The following is a 19,145-nucleotide window of genomic DNA, read 5'->3' on the forward strand; positions in this document are numbered from 1 at the left end:
GGGGGGGGGGGCGGTGGAAGCAAGATAGTTAAGGGTGGTAGTATCCTGCAAGGAGTTTGATCTCTTTTGTATACAATTTTAAAAGGATGCATATACCTCTATTTTCTGATAAATGCATAAAGTATTTTCCTGAAAGGATACATCAGGAAACTGTAATTGGTTTGCCTTTGAGCACAAAACTGAAACAACAGGGAAAATAGAAACATGAAGTGAGAAGAACTTTTTTTTCCTCTCATTTTACACTTTTCAGTAAGGTTTCATTTTCACTCTATTACTATCACGTGTTTGCACATCATAAAATTCACAAGGATGAGGGATGGAACTTAAGTGGCAATTTTGGATGTTTAATGAAAGAATATTTTCTGTAATGGAAAAGATTAACATTGATGATTATGTCTGAAAATGCCTGTTCCTGGCAGCATCTCTGCTAATAGGGAGAATATACATTTGCAGGGTAAGAAGGGATTCAGTTTAGAAAGCACTGCTTTTAGAGGCCAGCTGCAACAAAGCATTCACCGTGTTACAGCCTTTTGGAGTACTGAATTGGTTTACCAGAGTGACCATAGAAGTGCCGCAGACTGGGGAGGTGGGGGACTTCAACAATAGAAATTTGTTTTCCCACTGTCCTAGAGGCTAGAACTTCAAGTTCAAGGTGTTGGCAGGTTGGTCTCTTCTGAGGCTTCTCCCTTGGGCTTGTAGATGGCCATCTTCTCCCCCTTGTGTCTTGACATGGGTTCCCGCTCTGCCCGTCCATGCCCACATTTCCCTCTCTTATAAGAACAATGATTACTTGCAAGCTGTTGATGGAAACCACCCCACCCCACTTCCAGAAATTTCCATTCAACAAATACTTACTGAAAACCTTTTATTTTTCAGACACTGTATGAGAAGCTTGGCAAATATCCACCCAAAATGATTTCATTTTAACTTAATTACCTTTGTAAAAAACAAAAACAACCCTAACTCTGAAACTTCCCTGGTGGTTTAGTGGTTAAGAATCTGCCTCCAAACGCAGCAGATGTGCGTTCCACCCCAGGTTAGAGGACTAAGACCTCATATGCTGTAGGGCAACTAAGCCTGGGTGCCTCAACTAGAGAGAAGCTCATATGCCGCAAAAGATGATGCGGCAAAAAAATAAACTTCACATTTTGAGGTGCTGGGGGGTTAGCTCTTCAGTACATGAATTTGGAGTGGTGGAGGACATAATTAGGCCCATACAGATGTTGGTTACACTTCCCTGGTGGCTCAGTGGTAAAGAATTCCCCTGCCAATGCCCAAGACGTGAGTTCGATCCCTCGGTCAGGAAGACCCCGTGGAGAAGAGAATACCAGCCCACTCCTGTATTCTTACCTGGAGAATCCCATGGAAAGAGGAGCCTGGCGGGCTGCAGTCCATGGGATCACAGAGAGTTGGACACAACCAAGCGACCAAGCATGCCGGCACCCCACTTTAGAATTAAGAAAAAAGAAGCTCAGAGAGGAGAATCAAGCTGTCCTAGGTCACACAGCTTGGAAGTGTAGCACCAGGATTACAAACCCAGAGCTACGGGCATTGTGGAATTTCCACTCCACTCACTCTGCTCTGTCCAGAAATAGCTCCTGGGGACTTTCAGTTGAGAAAATGAAAAAAGTTCATATTTTACCAAAGAAGTCTGCCTAATTCTGCCTAACCAAAGCATCTGCCAATTATCCCCTAGAATCCCATGAGATTTGTAGAAGTATTTTGAACACTGCAAGGCAGCCAGTTAGGACACATGGTTGACAGGTGGTCATGGGTGATAGGCAGGTGGTGGTGGTTTAGCTGCTAAGTCGTATCCAACTCTTTGCGACCCCAGGGACTGTAGCCCACCAGGCTTCTCTGTCCTTGGGACTTCCAGGCAAGAATACTGGAGTGGGTTGCCATTTTCTTCTCCAGGGGATCTCCCCGATCAGGGATCCAACCCACGTCTCCTGCATTGGCAGGCGGATTCTTTACTGACTGAGCCACGAGGGACGGTAAGGGGCAAACCTCAAACAGGACTCCCCTGCTGGTCCAGTGGCTGAGACTTTGCACTTCCAACGCAGGGGCTGTGTGTTCGATCCCTGGTCCTGGGAACTAATGTTCCACATGCTATGCAGCCAAAGTGAATAAATACATTGTAAAAGAACAACAACAACAAAAACCCTTCTCAAACGTATTTCTCTGGCAGCACAACCCAACTGCCATCCTGCTGTCTTTGACTCCATCCACCGCCCCCTTCTCACACGCTCTGCTCCAGCCTCGCTGGCTTCCATTCCGTTTCTTCAACACTCCTCAGGGTCTTTGCTCCAGCCACGCCTTCAGCCCAGATGGCTGGTTCCCCCGCACCCAGCTGCCCAGCTCCCTGCCCCTCCAGTGTTTGCTCAGCCCCCACCTTCTCGGGGGCCCTGACTGTCCCACTTGATTCTCCTGCCCACTCCCGTCCTTCTGACCCCTCTCCTCGTCTCTTACTTTCTTGCATTGCCCTTATCACCTTCAACCCTACAATTTCTCATCTCACGTTTATTGTTTATTATCTATGCTGTGATGTACTGTCCACAAGGGTAGAAATCTTGATCTTGTCCACAGACAGTTCTCAAAGCATCTGATACAGTATCTGGAAAATAAAAGGTTTTCAGTAAGTGTGTGTTGAGTGGAAATTTCTGGAAGTAGTGTGGAATGGCTTCCATGAAGACCTTCCAATTAACCACAGAAAAGAGGATGTAGGAGGTTATTCTGTGCTTTCGGTTCCCAGAGGACACAGTTTTCTCAGGGCTCCCTGGCCCCCTCCCCCGTGCCCCGTGGGAACCCACAGCTACGTTTGGCATCTTGCCTGTGTTCTCACTGGGGGTGATGGCTTGTTTCCCCCTCCCCTGCCCCTGGCTGAAGGCTCAGGGCCAGAACTCCAATCTGAACTACCTAGGTATTCTTTGAAGCCACATGAGAGTCCAAAAATAGTTCTCAGCCTAAAGTGCTGATCTATTCCAAGTTGAAAATTTTATAAACAAAACTGAGTTATTAAAGCAAAGGATGAAATGAAGCATCACTGTGGATGATTTCACATAAAAGCTGTTTATAGTTCTATTTTGTTGGAGTCATTTCTTCTTTTGTGAAGTCTCTGCTTTTGAAAAAAGCAGTTCTCTAAGGGCTTCCCTGGTGGTCCAGCAGTTAAGACTCTGAGCTTCCACTGCGGGTGGGGCGTGGGTTTAATCTCTGGCCAGGGAACTATGATCCCACATGCCGCATGGCCACAATAAATAAATAAATTGTAAAAAAGAAAAGCAACAAAGAACAACTTCTTTATATTAAAAAAAAAAAGGAGTTCTCGCCTTAGTTTCTTGGTATGAGAAGTGAGCCAAATTGCCAAGTCTAGGAAGCAGTCCCCAGAAGACTGCCATCACTTCCGACATCAATCACAAATTTGGGGCGTTCCCAAGGCCACCAATAATTTGCTGTAAAGACTCACAGAACTCATTGAAAGCTGTTATGCTCATAGCTGAGGTTTATTACAAGGAAGGATACAAATGAAAACCAGCCAAGGGCAGAGTGCATAGGACAGAGTCCATGGAATAGAGTGCTCTGCAACACAGAGCTTCCTTCCAGTCATTTGATCTGCTGGAGTCCTGGACAGTGGCCTCCTGGCTGTGACGCGTGGCAGTGAGCACAGATGATTCAAGAGTTTCCATTGGCCGACAATGGAATGATCTGAACACTAGTGAGGAATACAATGCAATAGATAGAAACATATTATGTGTGTTAAAATCTCTGCGTTTCTAATGATCCTTTTAAAAGATAGCTACAGAATGCTAGGAAACTAAATCGTTATTTGGAAAACTGGTAAACAGAGGGGAAGATGCAAGCACCTGTCTCACCTTTCTCCGTCAAATGATACTCAGAGTAATTAACAGTGAATGACAGGGACTTCCCTGGTGGTCCAGTGGTTAAGAATCTGCCTGCCGATGCAGGGATGCAGGTTCAATCCCTGGCCCAGGAAGATCCCACACGCCGTGGAACTGCTAAGCCAGTGTGCCACAGCTGGAAGATCCCACATGCTGTGGAACAGCTAAGCCTGTGTGCCACAGCTGCTGAAGTTCGCGTGCCTAGAAGCCCTGCTCCACAAGAGAAGCCACCGCAATGAGAAGCCCTTGCGCCACAACTAGAGAGAGCCCACATGCGGCAACAAAGACCCACACAACCAAAAATAAATTTTTTTAAAGAGTGGCTGATGGGAAGTTTCTCTTTATTGAAGTGTTCCAGCTGAATAATGAAGAACTGTGAAATTAAAATATGACCATTTGCAATCCATGATGAGGCAATGAATTCAGGCAATGATTATCCATGACTTCTAATGTAAAGAGAGAGAGAGAAGAGATGTCTTTTGCATCCTTATAGGAGAACATACCCCTGCCTATGGCATACTCTTGCCCCAAACTGGAACCTAATATGATCAAAACTCTAGATCAAACGATCAGTTTTGAGGACTACAGGCATAGTTCGATACTGCAGGTTTGGTTACAGACCCCTCAATAAAGTGAATATTGCAACAAAGCAAGTCACATGAATTTTTTGGTTTCTCAGTTATGTTTATACTGTAGTCTATTAAGTGTGCAATAGCACTATTTCTTTAAAAAATGTACATACCTTCATTTTAAAATGTGATATTGCTAAAAAAAAATACCAACCATCATCTGTCAATGCAGGGTTGCCACAAACCTTCAACTTGTAAAAAATGCAATTTCTGCAAAGCAAAATAAAGTGAAATACAATAAAACACATTATGCCTGCATAAAGAACTAAGGAATGTGTTTAATGACACCAAAGGGATGTGACTAATAAAATTCTGATTTTATTAATATTTCTGTATTAATATCAGGATATTTCCATAAATCACCTGATTTCTTTAACAAATACATTGAAAAAGAAATTTGAACTGACTATATATTTAGTAATATAAAGGCATTATTAAATTTTTAGATGTGACAATGGTGTTTAGATTATTTTTCAGAGTCCTTATACCAAAATGTTGATGGATAAAGTAACAGGAGGTCTGAGATTGCGTTAAACTGATCTAGGCTGATGGCAAGCAAGTAGGCGTATGCTAAGCTTCCAAGGTGGCGCAGTGGTAAAGAATCCGCCTGCCGATGCAGTAGACGTGAGTTCAATCCCTGGGTCAGGAAGATCCCCTGGAGAAGAGAATACCAACCCACTCCAGTATTCTTGCCTGAAAAATGCCAGGGACAGAGGAGTCTGGTGGGTGACTGAGCAAAATATAATACATATATATACAATATAATATATATATTATTTGTTCTATGCTAACAAATATAATTTACAGAATGAGTACATATAACTCATTCTGGAAGTGAGTTTGGAAATTATATTTGGAAATACATATTTGTTAGAATATACTGAAAATTTTTTGAAAATTATATTTGTTAGAATACATTTATTACAGAAAATTAAATGTATTCACCTATCATGTAGCAGCACCTGCTGCTGCTGTTCAATCCCTAAGCTGTATCTGACTCTTTTCAACCCCATAGACTGTAGTCCACCAGGCTCCTCTGTCCATGGGATTCTCCAGGCAAGAATACTGGAGTGGGTTGCCATTTCCTCCAGGGGATCTTCTCAATCCAGGGATTGAACACGTGTCTTCTGCATTGGCAGGTGGGCTACAGAATCACCAGGGAAGCCCCATTTATGGGGGACATAGGAACAAATTACGTATAAGCATAAAAATACATATTGGAATAAGATAAAATCTGGGAAGACACTGTTACCGAAGGGCTTGTTCACATAGTTTTTGAATGGATGATAGATGGTAGTATTTGAATTCCAATGAATCCCTCTGAGAGAGGGATTGGTATCGTAATTTGATTTTAATATGTCAAATTTTAATATGTCACTTTGCTTCTGGCCATAGTTTGTTTCAGGCAGACTTCCCACTGAGAATAACTAGAAAATCCTGGCAAAAAATTCTTTTTTTAAATCTAAGGCAGCAAGGAGCTGCAGGGAACCTCAAGGAGCCAGCATCCTGGAAAAAAGGAACCTAGAGAGTGAGCTTGAACTTGGCTTGACTTCTCCTTTCAAGGCATTTGCCAGTTGGCAAGTGGGGACTGACAGGCTGAGCCAAGAGCAGCAGATGAGATGCTGAGATGCTGAAGGGAGAGCTGGTGATGTGTCAGAGCTGGGAGGACAAACACTCGGGGGCTTCCCAGGTGGCGCTGGTGGTAAAGAACCCGCCTGCCAATGCAGGAGACGTAAGAGACAAGGGTTTGATCCCTGGATTGGGAAGATCGCCTGGAGCAGGGCATGGCAACCCACTCCAGTATTCTTGCCTGGAGAATCCCATGGACGAGGGCCTGGCAGACTACAGTCCCTGGGGTCACAAAGAGTCGGACACGACTGAGGCGACTAAGAACATGTGCACCAACAAACACTCGGGTTCAGGACCAAACGAAGAACACCTCAGGCTTTCAGGATGGACCCTAAAGGTATACAGTCTATAACGAAGTATGAAGTAGAAGTAGATCCACCTTTATAAGGACTGAAGCCTACCTTCTAATTCACTCAGTCCCTAATGGGACACAGTTATGTTAGTCTCTAGTAAGTCAAAGACGAATGTCGTAAGGTCTAGGGAAAATATCAAAAGTAAAAGAATGCATAATTAATGAACTAATAAAGACAGAAAAGGGAATAATAAGTTCTGCCCTGGAAGCAAGATAAATTCTCTCTGGATTACGATATTGTCCAAAGATTCAAATTATCAAGAATTTCTTTTAGGGAATTCCCTGGTGGTGCAGGGGTTAGGACTCAGTGCTTTCATTGCCAGGAGTCCTGGTTCAATCCCTAGTAGGGAACTATGATCCTGTAAGCTGTGTGGTACTGCCAGAACAAGACAAAAGACAAGTCACAGATCCAAGAAACTATGAACACAAGATGGATCAATACAAACAAAAACTCACTTAAAAACCGCACATCAAATTACCAAAACTTAAAGGAGAAAATGCTAAAACTGGCCAGAAGAAAGGTATAAATTCATGCTACCATGAAAGACACAAAAGCAAAGCTTATGATTGACTTCTCAGCCCGAAGAAAAGGTAATGATACCTTCAAAGCAACAAAGAAAAATAACCGATAACCTAGAATTCTATACCCTGAAAATTATCCTTCCAAAGCAAAAGTGAAATAAGGATAATTAGGCAAATTACAATGGAGAAATTTCTTTAGCAGCAGACTTGCTACAGAATATATTAAGTGGATTTTTTAGGTAGAAGGAAAATAATTCTACATGGAAGCACAGAGACACGAGGAGGTATGAAGAGCAATAAAAAGCAACTTATTCACCCAATAAACATGTGGGTGAATCTTAATGATTATTGGCTATGTAAAACAACAATAATAACTGTTTGTAGGATTAAAATATATACAGAGAATTTACATAAAAGTAACCGGGACTATGAACAAAGCTAGTGGAGGTGATGGAATTCCAGCTGAGCTATTTCAAACCTGAAGGATGATGCTGTGAAAATGCTGCACTCAATATGCCAGCAAATTCGGAAAACTCAGCAGTGGCCACAGGACTGGAAAAGGTCAGTTTTCATTCCAATCCCAAAGAAAGGCAATGCCAAAGAATGCTCAAACTACTGCACAATTGCAGTCATCTCACAGGCTAGTAAAATGCTCAAAATTCTCCAAGCCAGGCTTCAGCAATAGGTGAACCGTGAACTTCCAGATGTTCAAGCTGGATTTAGAAAAGGCAGAGGAACCAGAGATCAAATTGCCAATATCCACTGGATCATGGAAAAAGCAAGAGAGTTCCAGAAAAATATCTATTTCTGCTTTAATGACTATGCCAAAGCCTTTGACTGTGTGGATCACAATAAACTGTGGAAAATTCTGAAAGAGATGGGAATGCCAGACCACCTGACCTGCCTCTTGAGAAACTTACATACAGTCAGGAAGCAACAGAACTGGACATGGAACAACAGACTGGTTCCAAATAGGAAAAGGAGTTCGTCAAGGCTGTATATTGTCGCCCTGCTTATTTAACTTAAATGCAGAGTACATCACGAGAAATGCTGGGCTGGAAGAAGCACAAGCTGGAATCAAGATTGCCGGGAGAAATATCAATAACCTCAGATATGCAGATGACACCACCCTTATGGCAGAAAGTGAAGAGGAACTAAAAATCCTCTTGATGAAAGTGAAAGAGGAGAGCGGAAAAAAAAGCTCAACATTCAGAAAACTAAGATCATGGCATCTGGTCCCATCACTTCATGGGAAATAGTTGGGGAAACAGTGGAAACAGTGTCAGACTTTATTTTGGGGGGCTCCAAAATCACTGCAGATGGTGATTGCAGCCATGCAATTAAAAGACGCTTACTCCTTGGAAGGAAAGTTATGACCAACCTAGACAGCACATTCAAAAGCAGAGACATTACTTTGCCAACAAAGGTCTGTCTAGTCAAGGCTATGGTTTTTCCAGTGGTCATGTATGGACTGTGAAGAAAGCTGAGCACCAAAGAATTGATGCTTTTGAACTGTGGTATTGAAGAAGACTCTTGAGAGTCCCTTTGACTGCAAAGAGATCCAACCAGTCCATTCTAAAGGAGATCAGTCCTTGGTGTTCTTTAGAAGGACTGATGCTAAAGCTGAAACTCCAATACTTTGGCCATCTCATGTGAAGAGTTGAATCATTGGAAAAGACTCTGATGCTGGGAGGGATTGGGGGCAGGAGGAGAAGGGGACGACAGAGGATGAGATTGCTGGATGGCATCACCGACTCAATGGACAAGAGTTTGGGTGAACTCCGGGAGTTGGTGGTGGACAGGGAGGCCTGGCGTGCTGCTATTCATGGGGTCGCAAAGTGTCGGACACGACTGAGCGACTGAACTGAACTGAACTGAACTGAACCAGGGCACAAAGCGACCCAGTTATAAAGTGGGGAAATGACACTTCCCCAAAGAAGACATACTAGGGACAAGTAAACACATGAAAAGATATTCAACATCACTCATCATTAGGAAAAAGCAATTTGAAAATCACAGTGACACACCACTTCACATGGGGCTTCCCTGGTGGCTCTGTTGATAAAGAATCTGCCTGCAGTGCAGGAGCACGGCAGCTACATTCCATGGGGTCGGAAGAGTCAGGCACAACTTAGCAACTAAACCACTACTGCACATGAGAATGTTTGTGATAAAACAAAATTTAAAAAAATAGCAAAGAACAAAGTTGGAGGACTCACACTTCTGATTACTAAACTTACTACAAAACCACAGTAATGAAACAGTGTGGTGCTGGCATAAGAACAGACACATAGATCAATGGAATAGAATAGATGGCCTAGAAATAAACCCTAACATATACCATCAATTGATTTTCAGCAAGGATGGCAAGGCCATTCAATGGGGAAAAGACAAGTCTCCTCAACAGATGATGTTGGGACAACTGAACATCCACATGAATAAGGTTGAAACTTTACCTTATACAATATACAAAAAGTAACTCGAAAATGAATCAAAGACCTGAATGTAAGAGCTAAAACTATACAATTCTTAGAGGAAAACATAGGGAAACACTTTCATGACATGGGATTTGCAATGATTTCTTGGTATGATACCGAACGCACAGGTAACGACAAAAAGAGTTGTAGAGGAAACCAATTCTATTTGCATACATACATTAAATGAACTTACAACAAATGTAAGTCTAATACTGTAAATGGCAATATCTTTTGCTTGGCAAGCACTTCGAAATGCAAACTCAACAGTGGTAGTTAATGTATCATTCAAAAGACACTCTTGTAATCCTTTAACTCATTACACTTGACTATTCAGCCTGTAAATCCCCAGTAATCATCACCTCAAAGCCAGTTGACCATTATCAAGTCTACTAAAATGCCCCACTGAAACAATGTACCCAGGAGAAAAATACAAAATCTCAAGTCAGGGGCACACTAGCTTTTTAAGAGGGATTTAAATCTTATACCTCTGAACTCCTTCCCATCAGCTCTATTCATCCTTCTGGGCCGAGTTACCTCCTGCTAAAACAAGAGGATTTGGGGACTTCCCTACTGGTCCAGCGGCTAAGACTCTGCATTCCCAGTGCAGGGAGCCTGGTCAGGGAACTAAACCCCACATGCTGTAACTGAGATTCCGCATGCCTCAATGAAGACCAAGGATCCCACGTGCCACACTAAAACCCTGCATGGCCAAATAAAAAAAATAAATATTTTTTAAAATGAAAATAAAACAAGGGCAATTTTCTATGGTTTCTGCCAGGTCTATGTGTCTAAGGTTCTCCCATATTCAAGGCTCCTGTGTACATGATCTGGCTTATTTTTAACCCAAGGGCCACTGAGGGATGAGACATGGATTCCACGTGAAGTTCAAACTGCAGTATCAGCAGTGGTGCAAGTACAGCACGTCAGGCTGCCAAAACTGGCTTTTAAACATGCCTCAGAGCTATTGAATGATACCAAACTCCTCAGTTTACAACTGAGAAAACGAAGATTCAGGGAAATTAAGTTTTTTCTTTGGATTATCCTACTTATCTATTCCACTTAAGATTTAGTTCAGTCACCCACAAATAAGCCTCTTGTAACCACTCCCCGCCTGTCACTCAACACCAAATGTTTACTGAGTGTCTGTTACTGTGCAAACCTCAGAGGCTAAAAAATCCACTGGCAATGACAGAGACCCAGGTTTGATCCCTGGGTCAGGAAGATCTCCTGGAGAAGAGAATGACTACCCACTGCAGTATACTTGCCTGAAGAATCCCATGGATGGAGGAGCCTGGTGGGCTACAGTCTATGGGTCACACAGAGTCAGACATGAATGAGCAACTAACAGCATGTACCAGCCATTATTGTAGGCACTTGGGACTCATCAATATACAACTGAAGCAAACAAAAGAAAAACAAAACCCACCCTCAAGTAGCTTACATAGAAGCAGGGGAGCTGGAGATAAACAGTTTTTGTATTCGATAAGTATTGGGTTGGCCAAAATGTTTGTTTGGATTTTTGGGAACATATTATGGAAACCCTGGATGAATTTTTTTGCCAGCCCAATAAATTCTACAGCATGTGGAGGGCGGTAAGGATGGAGTAGGGGAACAAAGCAGGAAAACAGAGAGCAGAAGTACCAGAGAGCGGGGATTTGTTGGGCTTGTGACTTTTAAATAGGTCCCACTGAGAAAGTGGCAGTTGACAAAAACCTAAAGGCGGTGAAGGAGTCAGTCCTGAAGGTGTCTAGGGGGAAAGTATACCAAGCAGGAAGACTGCACCTGGAAACGTTCTCAGGCAGCACCCTGCCTAGTGAGCTCAGTAAACAATGAGCATACGTCTGCTTGAATTACGGTTTTCTCAGACCCTTGCACTGCAAGGAGATCAAAGCAGTCAATCAGAAAGGAAATCAACCCTGAATACCCATTGGAAGGACTGATGCTGGAGCTGCAGTTCCAATACTTTGGCCACCTGATGTGAAGAGCTGACTCACAGGAAAAGACCCTGATGCTGGGAAAGACTGAGGGCAGGAGGAGAAGGGGACGGCAGAAGACGAGATGGTTACTGACTGACTCAGTGGACGTGAGTTTGAGCAAGCTCTGGGAAACAGGGAAGGACACCGGAGTGCTGCAGTCCACGGGGTCCCAGAGCGTTGGACACAACCAGCGACTGAACAACAAAGCCGCCTATGTGATTAGCGTGACTGAAGAACCAGGTTTTGAATTTTTTAAAACAATTTAGGGACTTTCCTGGTGGTCCAGGGGCTAAGATTCCAAACTCCCAGGGCAGGGAACCCAAGTCTGATACCTGGTCAGGGAACTAGATCGCACACGATGCAATTAAGAGCTCAAATGCCACACCTAAAACCTCACAGGTGAAAGTGAAAGTCACTCAGTGGTGTCTGACTCTTTGCAACCCATGGACTATACAGTCCACGTAATTCTCCAGGCCAGAGACCCTGCCAATGCAGAGCAGGGCCTCCTGCATTGCAGGCAGATTCTTTACCAGCTGAGCTGCCAGGAAAGGCCAAAGGCTCCCATGCCACACCTGAAAAGATCTTGTGTGCTGCAAGCAAGACTTGCTGCAGCCAAATAAAATAAATCTATAAAAACAATTTAATGAATTTTAATATAAAAACCAATATTCAACTCAGTCATTGCAGAAATTTTTACACGTATTTGGAACGATGTGGGTATATGAATCTAACTTTTCAACTAACTTCTACATATTCTAGAAACTGATCAAATATCTGCACCAAAAATTTACTGTTCAAATTGAGATGTTCGGTTAATTATAACATCTACACCAGATTTCATAGACTTTCAATATAAAAAAGAATTTAAAAACTTCATAATAACTTCCTCTATGTAAACTAAGGGAGAAGGCAATGGCACCCCACTCCAGTACTCTTGCCCGGAAAATCCCATGGACGGAAGAGCCTGGTAGGCTGCAGTCCATGGGGTCGCTAAGAGTCAGACACGACTGAGCGACTTCACTTTCACTTTCCACTTGCATGCATTGGAGAAGGAAATGGCAACCAACTCCAGTGTTCTTGCCTGGAGAATCCCAGGGACGGGGGAGCCTGGTGGTCTGCCGTCTATGGGGTTGCACAGAGTCGGACACGACTGAAGCGACGCAGCAACAAATGTAAACTAAATAAAATACATTATTAACAACAATTTCATCTGTTTGCATTTTTAATAAGTTACCAGAAAATTTAAAAAAAAATTTTTTTCAGAAAATTTAAAGTCACATACTTGGTTCACATTCTACTGCTTCGAGAAAATATAAAGAGGTTGAACTGCCCATGGGGTTAGAAAGAGGCACCACTGAAGTTAGTTAATAATGCAAGGAAATATCTGATGAACGCCAAACAACATTTGCAGTAAGGGCTCTGAGAAGGGAAAGATGGGGATGTAGGAGAGCCAACCAAGTCTTCAACCGGTGGTGGTGGTTTAGTCGCTACGTCTCTGTCTGACTCTTGCGACTCCATGGACTGTAGCCCACCAGGCTCCTCTGTCAGTGGGCTTTCCCAGGCAAAAATACTGGAGTGGGTTGCCATTTCTTTCTCCAGGGGATCTTGCCGACCCCGGGATCGAACTCGGGTCTCTTGCATTGCAGGCGTATTCTCTACCAATCCGCGAGATTCAAGAGATGCACCGCAGGATGTGCCCCGCCCCTGAACGCGTTGGGTCTTTTGACCCCGCCGCCCCGCCGTAGCCGCGCTGCACGCCCCGGGTTCGCGATGGCGGAGGTGTCCGAGAGGACACTGCAGTTGTCTGTACTGGTGGCATTCGCCTCCGGAGTGCTCGTGGGCTGGCAGGCAAACCGGCTGCGGCGGCGCTACCTGGACTGGAGGAAGAAGAGGCTGCAAGATAAGCTAGCGGCGACGCAGAAGAAGTTGGATCTGGCCTGAGATCCCCGCCCTGTTGGTCCCCGCCGACTCCCGCGCGACCACCTCGAGGGCATCTACCCTGTCCCGTGCGGGGCCTCGGCCATAGCTAGGCCCGTCTCACGCCCTGCGCCCGCAATGCCAGGCTTGTCTTGGAGTTGGTGAGCAGTATTTATAGCAGCGCTTTAAGGGGAGATTTTGGGGATAGACCAATATCTTGCGGCAAGAGGGTTTCAAGGGCCCCAGAAAGAGGAGAAAGTTCTATTTTCCGTGGTAACGCACACTTTCGTTCCATAGTTCAGTTCCCTGCGCGTGTTTAACGGGACTGCCTTAACCACGTGCAAAGTCATTGCACCTTGACAACATTAAGCTTCAAAATGGAAAACACTCGAAAGAATAGAAAGAAAGAAGACGGACCGTGGAGGTGTTCTTACCATCCTTTTCTCTCCCTGATCAGTTTATATTTAAAAATATCTTTGATAGCATCATAGTACATCTTTGCATTCATGCTTTGTCATCTCCAGTCTAAATTCTTAGCTTTTTGGCAGGCTGGGAAAGTGGAAAGAACAGTGGCTTGTAAGTCAGGAGCTTTGAACCTAGTCTTGGCTTTTTCATTAGAGCTCTGCAAACTTTCAGGGTCTCAGTTTTCTTATCTGTAACACCAGATCTTGGTGGTCATGGTTTAACTAAACAGTAAAAATAATTGGAAGTTATCCATTACGTATTTCTAATTTTTATTTTTCTTTTATGTTTCCAACAGCTCACTGAAGATGGATATGGAGAACTGGAGAGAAATAATTCTCCTTGCACTTTATGAATCAATTTTATTTTTAAAATAAAAAATGTAAACGTATTTGAACCTTTTATTAAAAGGGAAAGGAGTATCAGTATCCTTGCATAAAGAGAGCTGGAGCCTCAAAACTGATAATTACTGTTTTTGATCACATACCTTGTTTTCTAAGGAATCTGTGCTAGTTCGTTGGTACAACTGCAAAGCAAAGTTGGTCTAGGAACCATTACCAGTCCCTTTGCTCAGCAGATTTGCTGGAGCCATTCTGGAAACCAAACAACTGTGTAAAAATACCTGAGCTAAGGGAATATATGTAAGACCTTTACACTTCTGAGGGTGACAGCATACTCCAAGCACAAAGTATAAATTTTTATTGACAGAAATTTCTTTTGTATCGTTAACAGAATATACATGTAAAGGAGAAAACTCATTGAATAGAGCTTAGTGATAAATCCCAAATACAGTTGACCCTTGAACAACATGGGTTTGAATTGCAGAGATCCACTTACATGTAGATTTCTTTTTCAATAAATCTACATGTAAGTGAACCACTATCCATGGTTGGTTGAGTCCATGCATGTGGAAACATGGACAGAAATGATCAACTATGCCACTTGAGCATCCTTAGATTTTGGTGTCCGTGGCAGCTCCTGGAACCAGTCCTCCAATGGTACCAAGGGCCAGCTGTGTCTAAAAATCAGGAGTGAGTGACCAGGTCCCTGTGTGCCAAGTCGCTTCAGTCGTGTCTGACTCTTTGGGACCCCATGGATTGCAGCCCACCAGGCTCCTCCATCCATGGGATTTTCCAGGCAAGAGTACTGGAGTGGGGTGCCATTGCCTTCTCCGTGTTAGCCACTAGTTCTTCACTATGAGTCTCTCTCAAGCTGTTAAATTCTTTTTCATCTTTTTAAAAGTGAGCTCAGATCATTGGTGTAGGGGGAAGAGTTTGGGAATTGCATTTATAGGAATGACCCCCACGTGGGGAAATGTTATTACAAACCTCCATAAGAGATGTAAAATGTAAAATTTTAACAGTTTCAGAGACTCGTAGTGGACTAGTTCTCCACTACAAGCCTCTCCCAAAGCTGTTAAATTCTTTTTCAGTAGCTCCTATGAGGAAGCCATACAAGGTCGATGTTCACTGTAACACTCTGATGGAAGAAAATCATGAGTTTTATGAAGTAGATTGTTCTCAGGAGAAACAGTGGCTGTGATTTGCTTTGGTTTTGGCCGCTTCACTTCAGAACTGTCTCGTCTTACGTTACTCTTGGTTTTCATAAGGGCATTAAGGGATGACAATGGAGAAGCAATGACTAGCATTAAAGTGACTGCTGAGGGTTACAAGTAAAACAATGTAAGTTAAAAAAGAACATAGCTGAGTAATCGCATTCCTTACAGCATGGTGAATACTGAAGTGGTATTTCTCAAACTTGAATATGTGCATAAAGCCATGGAGTATTATTACAGTACACATTCTGATCTTGTAGTTCTGGGCTGAGGCCTGAGAAGAGGCATTTCTAACAGACTTACAGGTGGTGATGATGCCAATCCGAGACTCATAGGAAATGTTTGTCACTCTGAATAGGGTACAAAAGTGTATAAAATCTGTCATCTTTCCAGTGGAGGTAAACAAGAGTAATAAACTTTTTTTCATCCTTCCTCATTCCCCATACATGTACACGTATATAAACTGTTTATTTGTTTATTTTTACCAACATAGAACTGTACCATCTCAAAGGACCTGGCTTTTCAAGAGCCTTGTAGATGTAAGTGGAGAAGGTGATGGCACCCTACTCCAGTACTCTTGCCTGGAAAAATCCCATGGATGGAGGAGCCTGGTAGGCTGCAGTCCATGGGGTCGCTAAGAGTCGGACATGACTGAGCGACTTCACTTTCCACTTTCATGCATTGGAGAAGGAAATGGCAACCCACTCCAGTGTTCTTGCCTGGAGAATCCCAGGGACTGGGGAGCCTGGTGGGCTGCTGTCTCAGGGGTCGCACAGAGTCGGACACGACTGAAGCGACTTAGCAGAAGCAGAAATGACGCTGTAATTTTTCATTTTAAATATGGAGCTCCCTATAAAATAGAAAGTTGTCCTAATTTATTTAGAGACATATACGTAAAATAAATAAGGATTTCCTAAATGACAGATTGTTTTTAGTGCAGTTTTTTTTCTTTCTTACCTCTTACAAGATCATTAGAAGTACTGATTTGTCAGTCCATCTGAAAATACTTTATAACACTACCTCAGTTGTTGGATTTTTAATGGAAAAACTGGCTATTTAAGTGAATTTTAAGTATCAGGAGCCATCATGAAGAAGTTAATTCAAAATAAAGACAGGAACTATAAATAAAGCAGAGCAACAGTAGGATAGTTGAGTCTACTAGAGTATGCCATACAATGAAATGTCAGAGAGCAATGAGGGAACAACCTACATGATGATACAGATGCATTGCACAAACAGGTTGAGTGAAAGAATCCATTATTCGTTCAAAAGGAAGACAAATTTTTACAGTTAGAAGTTGGGGTAGAGTTTACTTTTAGTGTAGGAGTGGAGGTGGGCGAGGACTAGAAAAAAGGGAAGACTATTAGGATGTTGGATACCATCAGTATCCAAAACTGCTTGATGTTACATGGAGCTGTGTTCAACGTGAACATTAAGTGAGGTGGTTCTTGTCACTTTTCTGTTGAAGAAAGAACGCAAATAGCATGGCTCTTGGCCTGTGGGATTAACTTGTAAACCTGTATCAATGTGGTTCATCTTTTAAAAAGTGAGCTTCCATGTAGTGGGAAAAGTGAGCTTCCATGTAGTGGGAAGAGTTTGGGAATTGGATTTATAGGAATGAGTCCCACTTGGGGAAATGTTATTACAACCTCCCTGAGAGATGTAAAATGCAGCGCATAATCACAGTTTATAGACTTCCTGTAGAATGAACATCCCTAGACCATAGAACTCAGGATGCAAAAACTGCAATTAAGTGATACTCCAGCAATATCCCAAATAGCAAAGAATTAAATACTGCCTTTGTGAAGTGAGAGTATGCAGCAGCACGTATCCCGTATAAGCCATGTAAGAAAACTGTACAGTTCATTTAAGATTAAGAAGCTTCAAGTACCCTGGTGGCTCAGACAGCACAGAGTCCGCCTGCAATGCAGGAGGCCTGGGTTTGATCCCTGGGTGGGTAAGATCTGGAGAAGGGAATGGCAACTCTCCGGTATTCTTGCTTAGAGAATTTCATGGACAGAGAGGAGCCATGGGATCGCAAGAGTCCGACGCGACTGACTGATCGACTAACACAAGATTAGTTTAGCAAAACTGGTGCGTGCAGGCTCAGTCGCTTTAGTCGTAACCGACTCCGACCCTATGGACTGTAGCCCGCCAGGCTCCTCTGTCCAATGGATTCTCTAGGAAAGAATACTGGAGTGGGTTGCCGTACCCTCGTCCAGGAGATCTTCCCCACCCTGCTGGCTTCTGCATTGCCGGCGTTTTTTTTTTTTTTAATGGCATTTTAAAATATTTTATTAATTTCTGCTTTATCTTTATTATTTCCTACTACTACTTTGTTTTTTCAATTTTATTTTTTTTAATTTTATTTTTAAACTTTACAATATTGTATTAGTTTTGCCAAATATCGAAATGAATCCGCCACAGGTATACCCGCGTTCCCCATCCTGAACCCTCCTCCCTCCTCCCTCCCCTACCCTCCCTCTGGGTCGTCCCAGTGCACCAGCCCCAAGCATCCAGTACCATGCATCGAACCTGGACTGGCGACTCGTTTCACACATGATATTATACATGTTTCAATGCTATTCTCCCAAATCTCCCCACCCTCTCCCTCTCCCACAGAGTCCATAAGACTGTTCTATACATCGGTGTCTCTTTTGCTGTCTCGTACACAGGGTTATTGTTACCATCTTTCTAAATTCCATATATATGCGTTGGCGTGTTCTTTACCGCTGAGCCACTGGGGACTCCGAGCAACCCTGCAGGAATGTGGTATACTGAGTATTTATGGGACTTGTAGTTTCGGACGTAGCGGCAAATTCTACCCCACCTCCACCCTAATCCTTTGGGACCGGCCAGGAAAAAATGACTTGCTGGGCAGTGAACCTGAGAAGCGAGCTCCAGCCCTGCGGGTTGAAGGAGCCGCTTCCTTAAGAAAGGACCAACCCCACACTCCTCCAGAATCAGCTTCCCAGCGGGCTGCAGGGCGCCGAGGCGGACGCGTAGTGATGGCGTCACGTCCCGGTGCAGCCGCCATGGTTTCCCTGGCGACCGGTGTGCTCTCCGCGCCTAGGCGACGGAGATGCTGGCGAGGCGGCAGCGCGACCCACTCCAGTCCTTGCAGCGCCGCAATCAGGAGCTGAAGCAACAGGTACTGTCTGGTGAGAGACCTGGGCTCTAGTGGCGGGCGAGCTCTGGGGCGCACCCTAACTCTGAGAGTCAACCCCAACGCAACCTTTCCAAGTTGTAACCTCCCCCACCCGCAACGTCCCGGGACCAAACCCTGATTCTACCCGCTCAACCCAACCCTGGGGAAGCTAGAAAATGGGGTCCTCGACTAAGTGCTGTCCTCCTCTCCCTCCACCCCACCTAACAGCTCCATCTGCAACCTAACAACTTTTCTATCCCATCTCACCTCCAAATCTAAACGAATAATAATTCCAACCATCTCTGCACTCAACATCACTTTCCTCCATTCTCCATGCTTCCTTGCCTTTATCTCTCATCCAGTGGAGGCTCTTGGGTGTTTTTACTTCCCATGAAGCCAAGCCAAATATGCATCAAAGAATAATATATAAGAAAAATATTCAGTTCAGTTCAGTCCGACTCTTTGCGACCCCATGAATCGCAGCACGCCAGGCCTCCCTGTCCATCACCAGCTCCCGGAGTTCACTCAGACTCACGTCCATTGAGTCAGTGATGCCATCCAGCCATCTCATCCTCTGTCGTC

The 19,145-nt window shown here is 43.8% G+C and overlaps 1 protein-coding gene and 1 long non-coding RNA gene across 3 annotated transcripts in view; both read left to right on the forward strand.

The window, feature by feature from the left end:
- Nucleotides 1-13,206: 13,206 nt before the first annotated feature.
- On the forward strand, nucleotides 13,207-14,251 carry LOC104980786. Its single transcript, XR_824303.1, has 2 exons — nucleotides 13,207-13,559; nucleotides 14,159-14,251. It is a non-coding gene; the product is annotated as an uncharacterized LOC104980786 (long non-coding RNA).
- Nucleotides 14,252-18,441: 4,190 nt separating this feature from the next.
- Nucleotides 18,442-19,145, forward strand: part of NPHP1 (nephronophthisis 1 (juvenile)) — a 65,078-nt gene continuing 64,374 nt past the window's right edge. For both annotated transcript variants that reach the window (XM_010829563.1, XM_010829561.1), the window contains exon 1: nucleotides 18,442-18,566. In XM_010829563.1, the coding sequence (XP_010827865.1) occupies nucleotides 18,498-18,566 (69 nt within the window). In that variant the 5' untranslated portion in view covers nucleotides 18,442-18,497. The remainder of the gene's footprint in view (nucleotides 18,567-19,145) is intronic.

The sequence above is a fragment of the Bison bison genome, unplaced genomic scaffold (assembly GCF_000754665.1).
Source record: "Bison bison bison isolate TAMUID 2011002044 unplaced genomic scaffold, Bison_UMD1.0 scf7180017864508, whole genome shotgun sequence".
Lineage (NCBI taxonomy): Eukaryota > Metazoa > Chordata > Mammalia > Artiodactyla > Bovidae > Bison > Bison bison.